General features: G+C 44.1%; 2 protein-coding genes across 4 annotated transcripts in view; both read left to right on the top strand.

The window, feature by feature from the left end:
* TBC1D14 (TBC1 domain family member 14) overlaps positions 1–4,283 on the top strand; it is a 70,872-nt gene extending 66,589 nt beyond the window's left edge. For all 3 annotated transcript variants that reach the window (XM_027642786.1, XM_027642787.1, XM_027642788.1), the window contains one exon: positions 1,000–4,283. In XM_027642786.1, coding sequence (XP_027498587.1) covers positions 1,000–1,065 — 66 coding nt within the window. In that variant the 3' untranslated portion in view covers positions 1,066–4,283. The remainder of the gene's footprint in view (positions 1–999) is intronic.
* A 2,447-nt stretch (positions 4,284–6,730) lies between these two features.
* Positions 6,731–12,282, top strand: TADA2B (transcriptional adaptor 2B). Its single transcript, XM_027642791.1, has 2 exons — positions 6,731–7,029; positions 8,331–12,282. The coding sequence occupies exons 1-2, from the start codon at positions 6,760–6,762 to the stop codon at positions 9,321–9,323; spliced, it is 1,263 nt and encodes a 420-aa protein (XP_027498592.1). The 5' UTR covers positions 6,731–6,759; the 3' UTR covers positions 9,324–12,282.
* Positions 12,283–13,135: the final 853 nt, after the last annotated feature.

Raw genomic sequence — 13,135 nt, 5'->3', positions numbered from 1 at the left:
AGAAATAGTCTCATCACTGTAATTTCAGCTAAATTCCAGTTTAAAGAAAAAGGATATGTCATCTGAATGTGGAAATGGCTAAGTGGCTGTAACAGCCATTCATGCTGGAGAGCGGAAACCCCCTTTTTTATTTTTGTTTTTAATTTGTTCAAAGCAGTAATACAACCCACTTCACTAGTCGTTCTGTAACAGAGCTCTGCCCATCCTACCCAATTATCTTTTTGCAGTGAAAGCAAAGGTGATGTTAAATGTGGTGGTTGGGGCAATTTGGCTGCAACTGGGTGTTTATGGTCCTTTCCTAGGGTAGAAATCTGCCTGTAGGTGCTGGGGATTGCCAGCTTGCTCTTTGAGGTGAAGATTTCTCACCTTCACAGCAGGAGTAGCTTGTAGCCCTCTGAGCCTTATGTGGTGTGTGAGAGGGAGCACAGCCTGCACTGCCCACCCCAGAGCAGCACAGGGACAGCGTGTCCTCCCTGACACCACCTTCCTCACAGAGTAGTTGGCATTTGACCTCTGGCCTTGGTCCTAAGTCATAAGCACAGATCCAGCTTTGTTTCTTTCCTCAAGAACATTTTTCAGCCAGTCTCTGCAAGTATCCTCCCAGTCTCATTCCTCATTCAGTTGACCTCACTCACCTTCTTTAAATGTGTCATGTGCGCGTGAGGATTGCATTCCAAATAAATTCTCAGCCTACTGCTGCTTCCCTTGCAGGGAAGGAGAGATAGGGGTCCTGTTCTGCCAAGTACCCCAAATAACAGGCTTCAAAAGTGGACTTTAAACCTTTGTTAAATCCATTTCTATCTACCACACCACAAGGGCTTATGGCAGAGGTCTCTGTCAGTGGAGAGGTTCTCTAAATTTGATTACATTTAGTTGTTAAAATAGTATTAATACATAATTAAATAACATAATTAAATTGGTAGCTCTTCAGACAATGAATTATTGAGTAATTTTTAAAATCTAATCTTTTTCTTCTCTCTCATTCCTTGAAATGTCTAGATACTGGCTGCTCTGCAGAAAGATAATCGGGAAATGGAAAAAGGAAGCCCTTCACTCAAACGTTAACGTTGGGTTTGCCTCCTGTGACTCAAAGGAAAAGAGCTAAAGTGGCAAAACTGTTGAGTACTGTTTGACATGTATGAGCCTGCAAATCAAAGTGTTATTTCAGAGTTTTGTTTAGTAGTAGGATAGCCTTAAAAGGGAGAGAAGAAAAATAAGGAGGAGGAAGAGGAAAAAAATAAAAAAAAAAGGAAGGAAATCAGGGGATAAACCCCTTATAAATTAAACCTAGGCTTAGCCTTAAACTTTTAGTGGTGAGCATGTGCTGTGGAGAGCATTACACATTCTGTACTTCTGATGAGAGCAGTGAAACAAAATAATATCAAGGGTTTAAATTTTTCTGAATTTCTTTCCTGTGATGTTTTAAAAGACTGGACATTCAGCAATGTTGGTTGCTGTAAAAGCTATTCCCCTGTTTCATTCTTAGGCAGGATATATTTCCAATACCTATAAAAGTCACTGGATCTGGATTTTAAATAACTGGTGCTGGAATTTATAGTTCAATGATGTGAGGACCATTTCTTTAGAAATGCTTCTATTTTATAGGCTGTGGGTCCCATTTACCAAAGAAATCATGTAGACGTAGAATTACATTCCTTTCTTTAATAAGAAAAAGTTAAGTAGAAAGTAACCTTGGAAGAGAAGTCACACTAGCAGTGCAAAACCAATTATTCTTCAAGATGCCTTGGAAATCTGGATGCATATGGAGGAAATTCCATTAATCAGACTAGATTCTAAACTCACCCAGAGGGTTTTAGTTTTAAGCTGGCATCATTTCCCAATTGTACTCTCTTTCCTCTGGTTAAAGCCAGGGTCACATACTACTAGAGGCGTGTTTCTGTGTCTCCAGTCACACTGATAAAACTGTGGGCTGAGCAGATAAACTGAGAAATGGTTAAAAGCAATTTTGATAGTTACGTTAAATCCCAGCTCTGCTCCCTGGCAAAGCTGAGGAGGAAGGGTGAGGGGAGCAGTCATGTTCTGCAACGCTGCTGCTGGAAAGAAAAGGTTCTGTGGGATCTCCTGGATCTGCTGCTCCTGCTCCAGGGGAAAAGCGTTATGTGCAGCTAATCATACAGTGACAAGTGAAAGAAGTTTATTGGGAAATGTACCAGACAAACACCATCAGGATGAGTACAAGCTGTCATTCCGAGTGTTTTATTTGGCCTCTAATACATGAGAGCAAATTACAGCGGCAGCAAACCGCAGTTACATAAACCCCTTACACATCTCAGATCCCCTCTGCCTCCAGATGAATGTTGAAGGGCAAATCACGAGTGCCTCTGCTTTACAAGAATGTTTATTGCGTAGCGTGTAGTATAAAATCTATTTTATAATCATGATCACTGAAAAGGGAAACATAACTAAAGCAATATTTGTGTTAACTGTAAACAGGGGTTGCTAAATCCTCCAGCTGTGTGGTCAGCAGTTTCCCAATGCTCTTCAGTCTGGTTTATGCTGATTATTTTGGCATAGTCTGAATGAAATAATGAGAAGAATAGTTGTACACTGCTCAACTCAACATTTAATGTTAAGTACTGTGGGACATAATCAAAATACTGTCTTCTGGTACAGACAGCGTTACTGTGAGGGATAATTTGATTGTAATGTTAAGAACAGTGAGAACAAGATTTGCTGGTAAGTGAGGACTCGTAATCACTTTGAAAGATGTGTAATGCAAATACAGCCTGCAAGTCTGATACCTCATTGACCTCTTTTCCTGTTCACTTCGTGTACCTGGTGTAATGGACGTGGATTTTTTGTTGGTCATCTTAATTGCTCCACAAGACTTCTTCTAGGTCATCACTTACTGAAAATAGACATTAAGACGTTGATAGGAAATGTGTTAATTCTCCCAGAATTTGTACAGCTTAGGTCCTCCAGTGACTGGTACTTGTATGCTACGTTGCTTTGAAGTGCAGTAGAAAGCAGGAAGGTCAGTAAGTGTTTTTTAATATTACTTTTTCTATTGCTACAATAAATATGCCTTTCCATGAAGGATACGAGAGGCCTACCATCCAAAACATTTGCACTATGCTTTTAAACGGTTTATTAAACACGGAGAGAACTTCTTCCTCAGTATACATTTTTAGGTAGTACTGTAACTGGCTTTGCGATTTAAGTTTTCTTTGCAACCACATTTGTATTTCCTTTTGAAACAAGTCTACAGGTGTGGCTCATTTGTCTGGTTAAAAATGCATTTTTTAGCTACTTAGGTATGTTGGCAGCCATTGACAGCCTGTTCTTTTTCTCTTCTCAATAAGATGTTGAATGTAACAGTGACAGTGGGCACAGCTGTGGGGAAAAAGGCCTGCTGCAACACTTGTGCACTGTTTGTTACTTGCAAATGTAATTATTTTGCTTTTGTGATTTGATCTTTCTGTTCTTAGAAGTTGTATATATTTTCTAAATGATTTCTCTGTGTATATAAGGTATGTTCTTTAATGAAGAAACAGCAATGCAATAAGGAGCTTTGCACAGTTTGTTTTCAGACAAAATACATGTGAAAAAAATAATCACCTGCCTAAACATGCAGTTGTTTCAACTTCTCAGTAACTTGATTTGAAGGTAATGCTTGAATTTTGATAAAAAACAGAGATGAGTAGTAAGGGCATAGAATTACTTGCCAGTTAGCTTTTTAAGTGTCTTGCAGCATACCAAATCTCTTAATTAGCTATTACAGAAACCTTCCTTAAGGAATTCAGGGAATTGGATTAAAGAATTTGACAATTTTATTGTTCAGGTGCTTGAGAGTATCTGTAACAAGATGCATGAGATTTTCTTTCATTGAGCAAATGTCCCCATCAAGCAAACTTCTTCATGGGTTTAAGGAAAAATAAAACTGCTGCAATGCACAGAAGTACCACTGTACATGCAGCAGATCAGAGAAACCAGAAAACTTCAACCAGCTTTGAGATTCTCTACAGTCTGCACTTTATAATAAAGCAGTTTTGCAACTTTGATCTGCAGTCAATCATTAACATTATTTCACTTAGTAAACAATTTCAATCAGAAAAAATGGTACCTTGTAACAGGTTATTTTTGAATGTTTTAAAAAGTAGAATGACATATAGAGAACTATTGATACATCCCCTGTACATCATGGTTAAATTGGGTTTCTGTAGTTACCACGTTTGTTTTGTTTAGATATGTGTCTCAAACTGAAACTTTTTTCAACTGTAAATATATGGTTTTGTTAAATAAAGTCATGTAAAGTTATCTTAGTCACCTGTTGTCAGTGTAATTCAGAACCCAAAATCCCAGTACCTCTCTCTTTCTTCACAAGCTTCTCCAGCAGTTTTTGTCTGTCCAAAAAGAGGACTTCAGACCATTTATGTATTGCAGGTGGAGGACTTTTTACTGATGCTTTCCAAGATAAAATACCTGTTAAATTATATGAGACAGTTAGAAGATTTAATACTTTATGGTGCCCATGCTTTAATCCCATTTCATACACCTTTCTCTGGACTAGGTCTGAGAGCTGATAAATATATTATGAAAAATAGCTGTAAATACATTTCTGTGATGTGCAAAACTCAGAAATGCCTGAATACATTATCCTGTCTTTTTTTTTTTTTTGAAAAGAAGAAATCTTGGTTTATTGTAGGTTTTATAATCACAAAGCGGTTTTGTGCCTAAGGTGGTACTGTTTTACTTCTTACATAGGCGTAACTTCAGAGCCTGAAGTGGAGAGGCTTCCTGCTGCTTAACTGAAAAGAGGCTGAAGCACCAAATAAAAGATGGATAAAAGAGTGGAGAGAAGGCAGTACCTGGGTAACAAGGAGGCCTTGGCTGCCATGGTTCTGGTTTCTCCAGTGAGCACATGTCCCACTTCCTTTTGCTGAAGTATCTTTTGCTGTTTGATTTGCTGAATTAGGATGTAAAATCAGAATTGCTCTCCATAAGCCAATACCAATAGAGGTTTACATTGTATCTTTTACAGGAGTTGCACAAATCTGTTCAAAACTAGATTTACTTTTCCTTTTCCTGTTTTCCCAGTAGGAATTCCAGTCTGTTTGAAGGGAAGTATTTTCCTCCATGCCAGCACATGAGATTAGGAACTAAAAAGACATTTGTCTCTACTGCATCCTAATGGAATGTCTTCCTGTATTTACAGGAGGAAAATGAAGGAATCTTTGATCTTCATCCTCAGGGTGCTTTGGAAGGCTAGGGTAGCAGAGGGTTGTTGCAGCTCAGGGCTGAGAGAAAAAGTCCTGGAGGCAGGTGTGTGAAGTTAAACAATGTCTTGGGAGTATTTGTTTCAGCAGAAACACTCAGTTCAGAGAATTACACCTTCAACCTTGCCTGCACCCTTCTTGCCTTCTCCAAATGTCAAACATGCACAGTGAAAAGCACCTGAGATTCATTTCCCCTGTTTCCCCTCCCTTTATCTATTTACCTTTATTGCTTAATACTATTTACAAAGTTAAGGGAAGGTTTGTGTGTCTTAACCCAAAAGCAACAAGAAGTGTAAGAATTTTCCGGGCAGGAAGCTGTAAAAAAGGAGAGATGGCCACTGATCATCTGAAGTGATTTATGAAAACATCACGGAGCTCCAGGAGGCTTCTGAACTTGTGCAACAGTCTCTCTGTCAGCAGAGGAGCTCACTTCGTTAACAGGACTTAAGATAAAAGGTACAGATTTTCATGTTGTTGTTGTTGTTTGTTGTTTTTTTTTCAAAGAGAGGTCGTTTGAATTACACTTCTCTCCATTTACTGTCCAGCAACCACCACAGAGACAGATCTACTGGTACTTTGTGAAAAGTTTTTGAATATTAGTTGTGTCATGTCCCTTCAAGAGTTGAGTGTTTGAGCTGCCACAGATATGAAGTATCTCAGTCATCTGCAGAACAAGAGCCTGCACTGCTCCTCTGTGCTTGTGCAATAGTTCTTCAGAGCTGCAGGACCTCAGGAGAACATCAGGCACTACTACAGGAGGAGTATAAAATTACTGATATAGTCTCTCTTTCACTATGAGAAAAGAACAAGTTTTAAACGTTCAATAGGGTAATAACAACTTTCTTTTGTCACTCAAATTTACAGGCAATTCAGAAAACCTAATTCAGAGGCGATTTAAAAGGGGAAGGTGTGAGCCGTTCCCACCTGTCTTTATGTCAGTCTATCTGCCCTTTATCCCTATATATGTGCAGTCAGAGATTTGTGTGCTTTATTTAAATGCACACACACCTCATTTTGAAGCCGGAACCAGCAGCTCAAACACAGCTCAGCAGTCCTGGTCCCAGAGGGGTGCAATTCCAGCCTGTGCTGGAAAATGAAAGGACTTATTTACCGCTGGGATGTGGCTTCTCTCCTGTGAGTTCCGCAGCCGCTGAACCCGTAAATCTGTGCCTTTGATCCCAGCCCCGGGCACGCAAACGGGACTAAAGGTCTCCGCTTTCTCCGAGGGAACCGGAGCGGTCCCGCCCCCACCGCTTCCCCTGTTGCCGGGCAACGCCGCCCCCTCTCCCCGGGCGACCAATCCGCGGCGGGTTCGCTCGGGGTCGCCTCTCCCATTGGCCGCGGGGAAGGTGCACGGGCCCCGCTCGGCCAATCGCGGCCCCTCACTCGCTCTGACACGCCCCGCGCCGGGGCCCTCTGTCCCCATTGGCCGAAGTTCAGGGTGGCACCTCCTTCCAGGTGCGCTGCCATTGGCCGTCGTGCCGCGGGGGGCGGGGCTGCGCGCGCGCGCGGGCGGGGTAAGATGGCGGAGCTGGGGAAGAAGTACTGCGTGTACTGCCTGGCCGAGGTGAGCCCGCTGCGCTTCCGCTGCACCGAGTGCGCCGACATCGAGCTCTGCCCCGACTGCTTCTCGGCGGGCGCCGAGATCGGCCCGCACCGCCGATGGCACGGATACCAGCTGGTGGACGGCGGCCGCTTCACCCTCTGGGGCGCCGAGGCCGAGGGCGGCTGGAGCAGCCGCGAGGAGCAGCTGCTGCTGGACGCCATCGAGCAGTTCGGCTTCGGGAACTGGGTAAGGGGCGAAGGGTGCGGGGCGAGGTCCCCCGCGGGCGGGCGGCACTGACAGGACCCCGGGCAGCCCCTCTGTCGGTGGCTCCGGGCGGTCCCCGAGGCGCACCCGGCTCGGACCTGCCGCTGCCCCAAGGTCTGCGTTTGCCTCCCCCGGCCCGCCCGTGTCACAGACCTTGGAGCCCCCTCTGGTCGCTGCTCGGCTTGTGCCGTCAGGGTGTCCCGGCTGCGGACGGGCTGCGCACCTGCCCTGTCACCTGCGCTCAGCCGAGCTGCGAACACCAGCAGTGAGGAAGCAGCATCATTTCAGAGTAACAGAATGGGTGAGCCTGGAAGGGACCACAGAGGGCCATCTGGTCCAACCTCATCCCAGAGCACATAGCACAGGATTCCATCCAGACAGTTCCTGAATACCTCCAGCGAGGGAGACTTCACACCCTCTCTGGGCAATCTATTCCAGTCACTGCACAGTAAGGAAGTTCTTCCTCATGCTCAGGTGGAACTTCCTGTGCATCAGTTTCTGTCCGTTGCCTCTTGTCCTATTGCTCGGCACCACTGAGCAGAGCCTGGACCATCCTCTTGACACCCTCCCTTCAGATATTTGTAGACATTGATGAGATCCCCTCTCAGTCGTATCTTCTCGAGTCTTAACAGGCCCGGCTCCCTCAGCCTTTCCTCCAAAAAAAGACACTCCAGTGCCCCAGTCACCCTCATTGTCCTCCACTGACTGTTTGATTCATTTGATTCATTAATTGTTACTTGATTATATTTTGCTTCATGAAATATAAAGACTTTTTTAAAACCTTAAAGTGTATGATCATTGCAGCTTGCCTATTTCTTAAATAACTAGAAAAGAGTAAATACTGTCGTTCTCACTTGTAAACATTGTCTGTCTTTATTTCCACATTGCTCTAAAAGCACCTCAGCACTGTGATATAAATGAACAAACCCCAAGCTGCGTAGTGCTGTTGGTGCTCCTTGGGACTTGGGAAGCTTCCTGCTGACGGTAAGCTGCTTTCTGAGAGTGTGGTGGATGCTCAGGAGTCACTGTGTGGATCCAGTATCTTGTGTTCCTGGTGCTGTTTTCATGGCTTATCTGCCCCCAGGCACTTGCAAATGCTCACCTGGACCTGAAAACATGGATCTGATGGAAACACAGACAGTGTCAGAGCGTCACTAGAGAAGTTTAGGCACTGGCACTTGTCTTTGGAGGAGCAGGGAGAAAGTTGTGTTCCTACCTGAGTGCTCATTATGCTGGAGATGTGATGAGAATCGTTTTATCACTCCTCCTTTCTTTCTGTTTAGGAGGACATGGCTGCTCACGTGGGAGCATCCCGGACACCTCAGGAGGTGATGGAACACTACGTGAGCATGTATATCCACGGCAACCTGGGGAAAGCCTGCATCCCTGACACCATTCCAAACAGAGTGACGGACCACACGTGTCCCAGTGGCGGCCCGCTGTCCCCCAGCCTGACCACGCCGCTGCCGCCGCTGGACATCTCGGTGGCGGAGCAGCAGCAGTTGGGGTACATGCCGCTCCGGGACGACTACGAGATCGAGTACGACCAGGACGCCGAGACTCTGATCAGCGGCCTCTCGGTGAACTACGACGACGACGATGTGGAGATAGAGCTAAAAAGGGCTCACGTGGACATGTACGTCAGGAAACTCAAGGAGAGGCAGCGGCGGAAGAACATCGCGCGGGACTATAACTTGGTGCCGGCCTTCCTGGGGAAGGACAAAAAGGACAAGGAGAAAACTCCCAAACGGAAGATCACAAAGGAAGAGAAGGAGTTGAGGCTGAAACTGAGGCCGTTGTACCAGTTCATGTCTTGTAAGGAGTTTGAAGACTTCTTTGAGAACATGCACAAGGAGAGGATACTCCGAGCCAAGATTCGGGAGCTGCAGCGGTATCGGCGGAATGGGATCACCAAAATGGAAGAGTCGGCAGAGTACGAGGCAGCCAGGCACAAACGGGAAAAGAGGAAGGAGAACAAAAACATAGCTAGTTCCAAGAGAGGGAAGGAGGAGGGTAAAGAAGGTGAATTTGCTGCCATTGAAAACCTGCCTGGCTTTGAACTCTTATCGGACAGGGAAAAGGTGCTCTGCAGCTCTCTAAACTTGAGTCCTGCACGTTATCTGACTGTAAAAACTATTATCATTAAAGACCATCTCCAAAAAAGACAAGGAATTCCTTCAAAGAGTCGCCTTCCCAGTTACTTAGATAAGGTACTGAAGAAAAGGATTTTAAACTTTCTCACAGAAAGTGGTTGGATATCCAGGGATGCTTCATGAAACTCAGCTATCTGAGAAAACACAGCAGAGGCCCATTACAGCCTCAAAGACTCCGTTATTTTTTCCTTCCCTCCTCAAAGATACAGGAAACATGTCACTTAAAACCAGAAAAAGCAAATACATAAACCCCTCACTCATCATGATCCATGGTGGTTCAAATAGACTTTTCTTTGGATCATGGAAAACACTCAATTGTGAAACTTCTACATTGGATTTCACTGCTTTTGGTACATTCTTAGAACAGATTTTTTCATGTGAACTTACTCAAGTCCAGTAGTCCCAGAGTAGTTGCTTTAGTCCATACTGTTGGATAAATGAGTATCAGTGTAATCCTTGCTTTTCTTTGAAGGTAGGAGATAGTTTCATTTGCTGGGAACTTTCTTCATCCTTTGTTTTGTTTTTTTTTGGCATAGTGCTGGCAGCAAAGTGACGCTTGCAAAAGTCCTGAGCTCGGGAGCAGGGTGAGAAGGGACTTTTGTGACCATTGCTAAGCTTTTGGAACATTCTCCTTGGCAACTACAGCCAAGGCACAGGGGCAGCAGGGTGAGAGTTCCTGTCGAGAGTACAGCAGGGAGTGGAAGGAAATGTGGCAGGTGAGAGGCTTCAGAGACTTGTGGAGGAGGTTCTTGAGGAGCTCCCTTCACACCCAGCTAATCTGGGCATCGTTTTGGCTTGAGTTTTTCCTGAAATAGACCCCTCTGAAGCTTTGATGTGACCTGATTGATACTGTAGTTTCAGGAATACCCAGGAGCTGTGGTGCTGTGTTCCAGAGGAGGAGTCAGTGCTATGGTGGGGGTCCCTGATTTGGGCCAGAAATGGGGCTGAGGACAATAAGCAGCCAGTTATCCTGCAGCACTTGGAAGCCTCAGGCACCAAAAGCACTGTTTTCTCTTGTTGGGGGAGCCTGCTCCTCCTTTGGGATCTGTAACTGCTGAGCTCAAATGGGCTGAGGAGGTGTAGCTGCCTCCTGACTTTAGCTGGGAAGGTCAGGGAAAGGGAGAGAGATTCTCAAATGGGGCATGATCTCCTAGGTTGGTCTTTAAAAACAAAAGAAAGAAGTGATGAAGATCATGTCAAAATGCACAGCTGTGTTCTCAAAGTATGGAGTGGTCAATCCAGCTACTACAGGGTTCTAGTTGCACGTACCTTGAAACACACATTGAAACTGAAATTACTGACAGGCAGGACAGTGCACCTTGAGAGGGAACTCATCCCAGCTCTGACAGCTACAGCCTGCAGCCATGCTGGAGCTGGGCACCAGCTGGGGTGTAACACAGCAGGTGACAGAAATGCCAGATCCACAGTACTGTTCTAGTAAGATCTACTGATTAAGGGAAAGATGTTGAAGGAGGACTATGAAAGGATTTTTGTGCTCATTTCATCCTTAAATTCCTGTGCTGGTATTTAACCAAATGAATAAAAACTGGTGGTTGTCACATGTGGAAGATGGCACAGTGTTACTTGTGCCTGAGCCTCTCTGCTGGTTGTGTCTGGAGCTGGAAGCTGTGACTGGAGACCAGCTGGGTGGATCTTCTGGAGTGTAGGTGTGCCAAAACTTGGAACCTGACTGGCTTCAAAATGAGTGCAAGCACTGGAAAGGTCATCTTGCTTTGATGCTTTGGGCTGTAGTCAGTGAGGATATCGCAAAATCTTGAAACAGTATTAATTCTGCAGTTTGGCAGAGGTATTCTGATCGGAACTGGATTTCAGTTAATACATCCAGCATTACCAAAATAGTGTTACCAGTGAGTTTAGAATAAAAGGGGTACAATTACAAAGCCAGCATTTCTAAGGAAGAAAAAAACCCAAAACTCTAGTGCCTTTTCTTTTGAGCTTATGATATTATGTCCCTTCAAAAAAAGTTAAGGGCTATGTCCTCTTGGATGTAATACTTCGTTTGGCTTCTCCGTAAGTGGTTTGTTGTGGCCTCCTTGAGACCAAACTGTCTCTCCTTGGCAGCAGAGCTAACTACAGTGTGCTGAGCAGCTTTAGGAACCACTTCCACCCTAAACGCACATACAAGCAGCACACAAGTTGATGAGGTGTAAACCCCTGGTTATTTTCTCTGCCCTACTCCTGTGGGAAGGAAGCTCAGTCTTTCTTTCCATTGTTCTAGTTATGCAATTTGGTTCTTCCTCAACTTGTTACCCAACTGTGTTGTGAAGCCTCAACTCTGCATGTAGCTGGGAATTTAGGAGAATTGTTTTGTTGTTGGTTCTTCTGGGATTTTTTTTCTTCAGATCTGTGATTTTCATATTTCTACACTGTTTTGGCACATCTAAGTCTAACTGAAGCAATAGCGTCAAGCCCACCTGAACAATAACTTAGGAAAAAAATCTAGGCACCAATGAGTCATTAAAATGTTGAAATGAATTCTGCATTTACACTTGGTAGCTTAATTCCTCAACCCCTCCAAAATGTTTCTTTGGTGCTAGACGTAACTTATTGAACATCAAAATGAATGTAAAATAAAGTATTTTTAATGTATGAAATATGGATATCAATATTTATTTTGTACTTGCAAGCAAATTCAAGGTGGTAAATGTTTGCTTTAGCAAATACTAGTCCCTTGGAAAGGGCTTCCATAGAAGCAGTGTCTCATTGTCAGCTATGCTTTTAGTTTTAAAGGTGACTTGCACTAGAGGATGCTGCTGTTCCATATTTCACATGGAACTGATTTAGTCTAAGCATTCCTTTGTTATGAGCTGCTGGTTTTCTGTTTGATTGTTTTTAAGTTGAGATGCAGTTAATGTTAATCCAGCAATTTACTAGAGCTATGCTGCTTCTCTTCTATGGTGAAGGGGCTGAGGAGAAATATGTCAAAGAGCTCTTCTATCTTGTGTTGATCTGGAAGTGCTTCCTGTACTGTACAAATAACCCAGCCTTCATGTTGCTAATGACAAGGTGTTTTATATGCTTAATGCTCTTGACTTTTCTAATTAAAGTTATTACTAATGAATAGTATCTGTCTTAACAGCATTGATGTAAACCTGTGAAAAAGCAACACTCTCTAAGCTGTTCAAAATACTGACCTTCTGCTCCGGTCAGAGGCCACAATAAGTCTGTGCAGTCCCAGGGATGTGTTGGAGGAGCCCTGACTCCATCCTGGGTGCACTGCCCAGCACAGTGCTTGCCTTGCTGCACTGTTCTGGCTGCAGCCACTCCTGCCCCATGTTCCATGGCAGGCCCAGCAAGCTTAACAAGTGTCAGTGGGTTTGCACGAGTCTTTGACCACAAACTGCTTTGTAAATCACACAAACTAAGCACTCTGCCATTATTCTCTTGTGCAGCCACTGCATCCCATTTCTCTGTAACTGAATCAGACTTCTTCAGGAGCCTTTCTGTTTACTCTCTTCTCACAGAATGTTTTTGCATGTGCCCCACTGGCTCATGTGATGACACATTAAATACTGTGAAGGCAGGCACCCTGTGAGCATGTTCAGCTCATCAGCTTCTTTCTTCCTTAAAGGGAATGTTGCACTCACTGGAATTGTGTGCTGGTGTAGCTATGCCAGACACAAATGCCTGTGCTGAAATCACGTCAAACCCAACTGATGTTGTGCACACAGCATTTTACTACATTTTTGCATTGTGTATTGCTAAATAAACTTGTATTACAATTTCTTCCCATGATTGATTTAACAGTAACGCAGCTTTTGCAGTGAGGAAAATGGCTTAAGTCTTTGCAATGACAAATGGAGATGCAGTGTAGCTGAACAGTGATGGGTGGAAAAGTGGTATTTATGGAATAGATAGTACTGGTGGTAGCTTTGTTGGCTGCTGAAATTTCAGAACACTTCCCTCTGTTCTTT

Source organism: Corapipo altera, unplaced genomic scaffold (assembly GCF_003945725.1).
Source record: "Corapipo altera isolate COAL_440 unplaced genomic scaffold, ASM394572v1 22, whole genome shotgun sequence".
NCBI classification, from domain to species: Eukaryota; Metazoa; Chordata; class Aves; order Passeriformes; family Pipridae; genus Corapipo; species Corapipo altera.
Note: the sequence above shows the minus strand (reverse complement) of the source record. Positions and strands in the feature narration are given on the sequence as shown.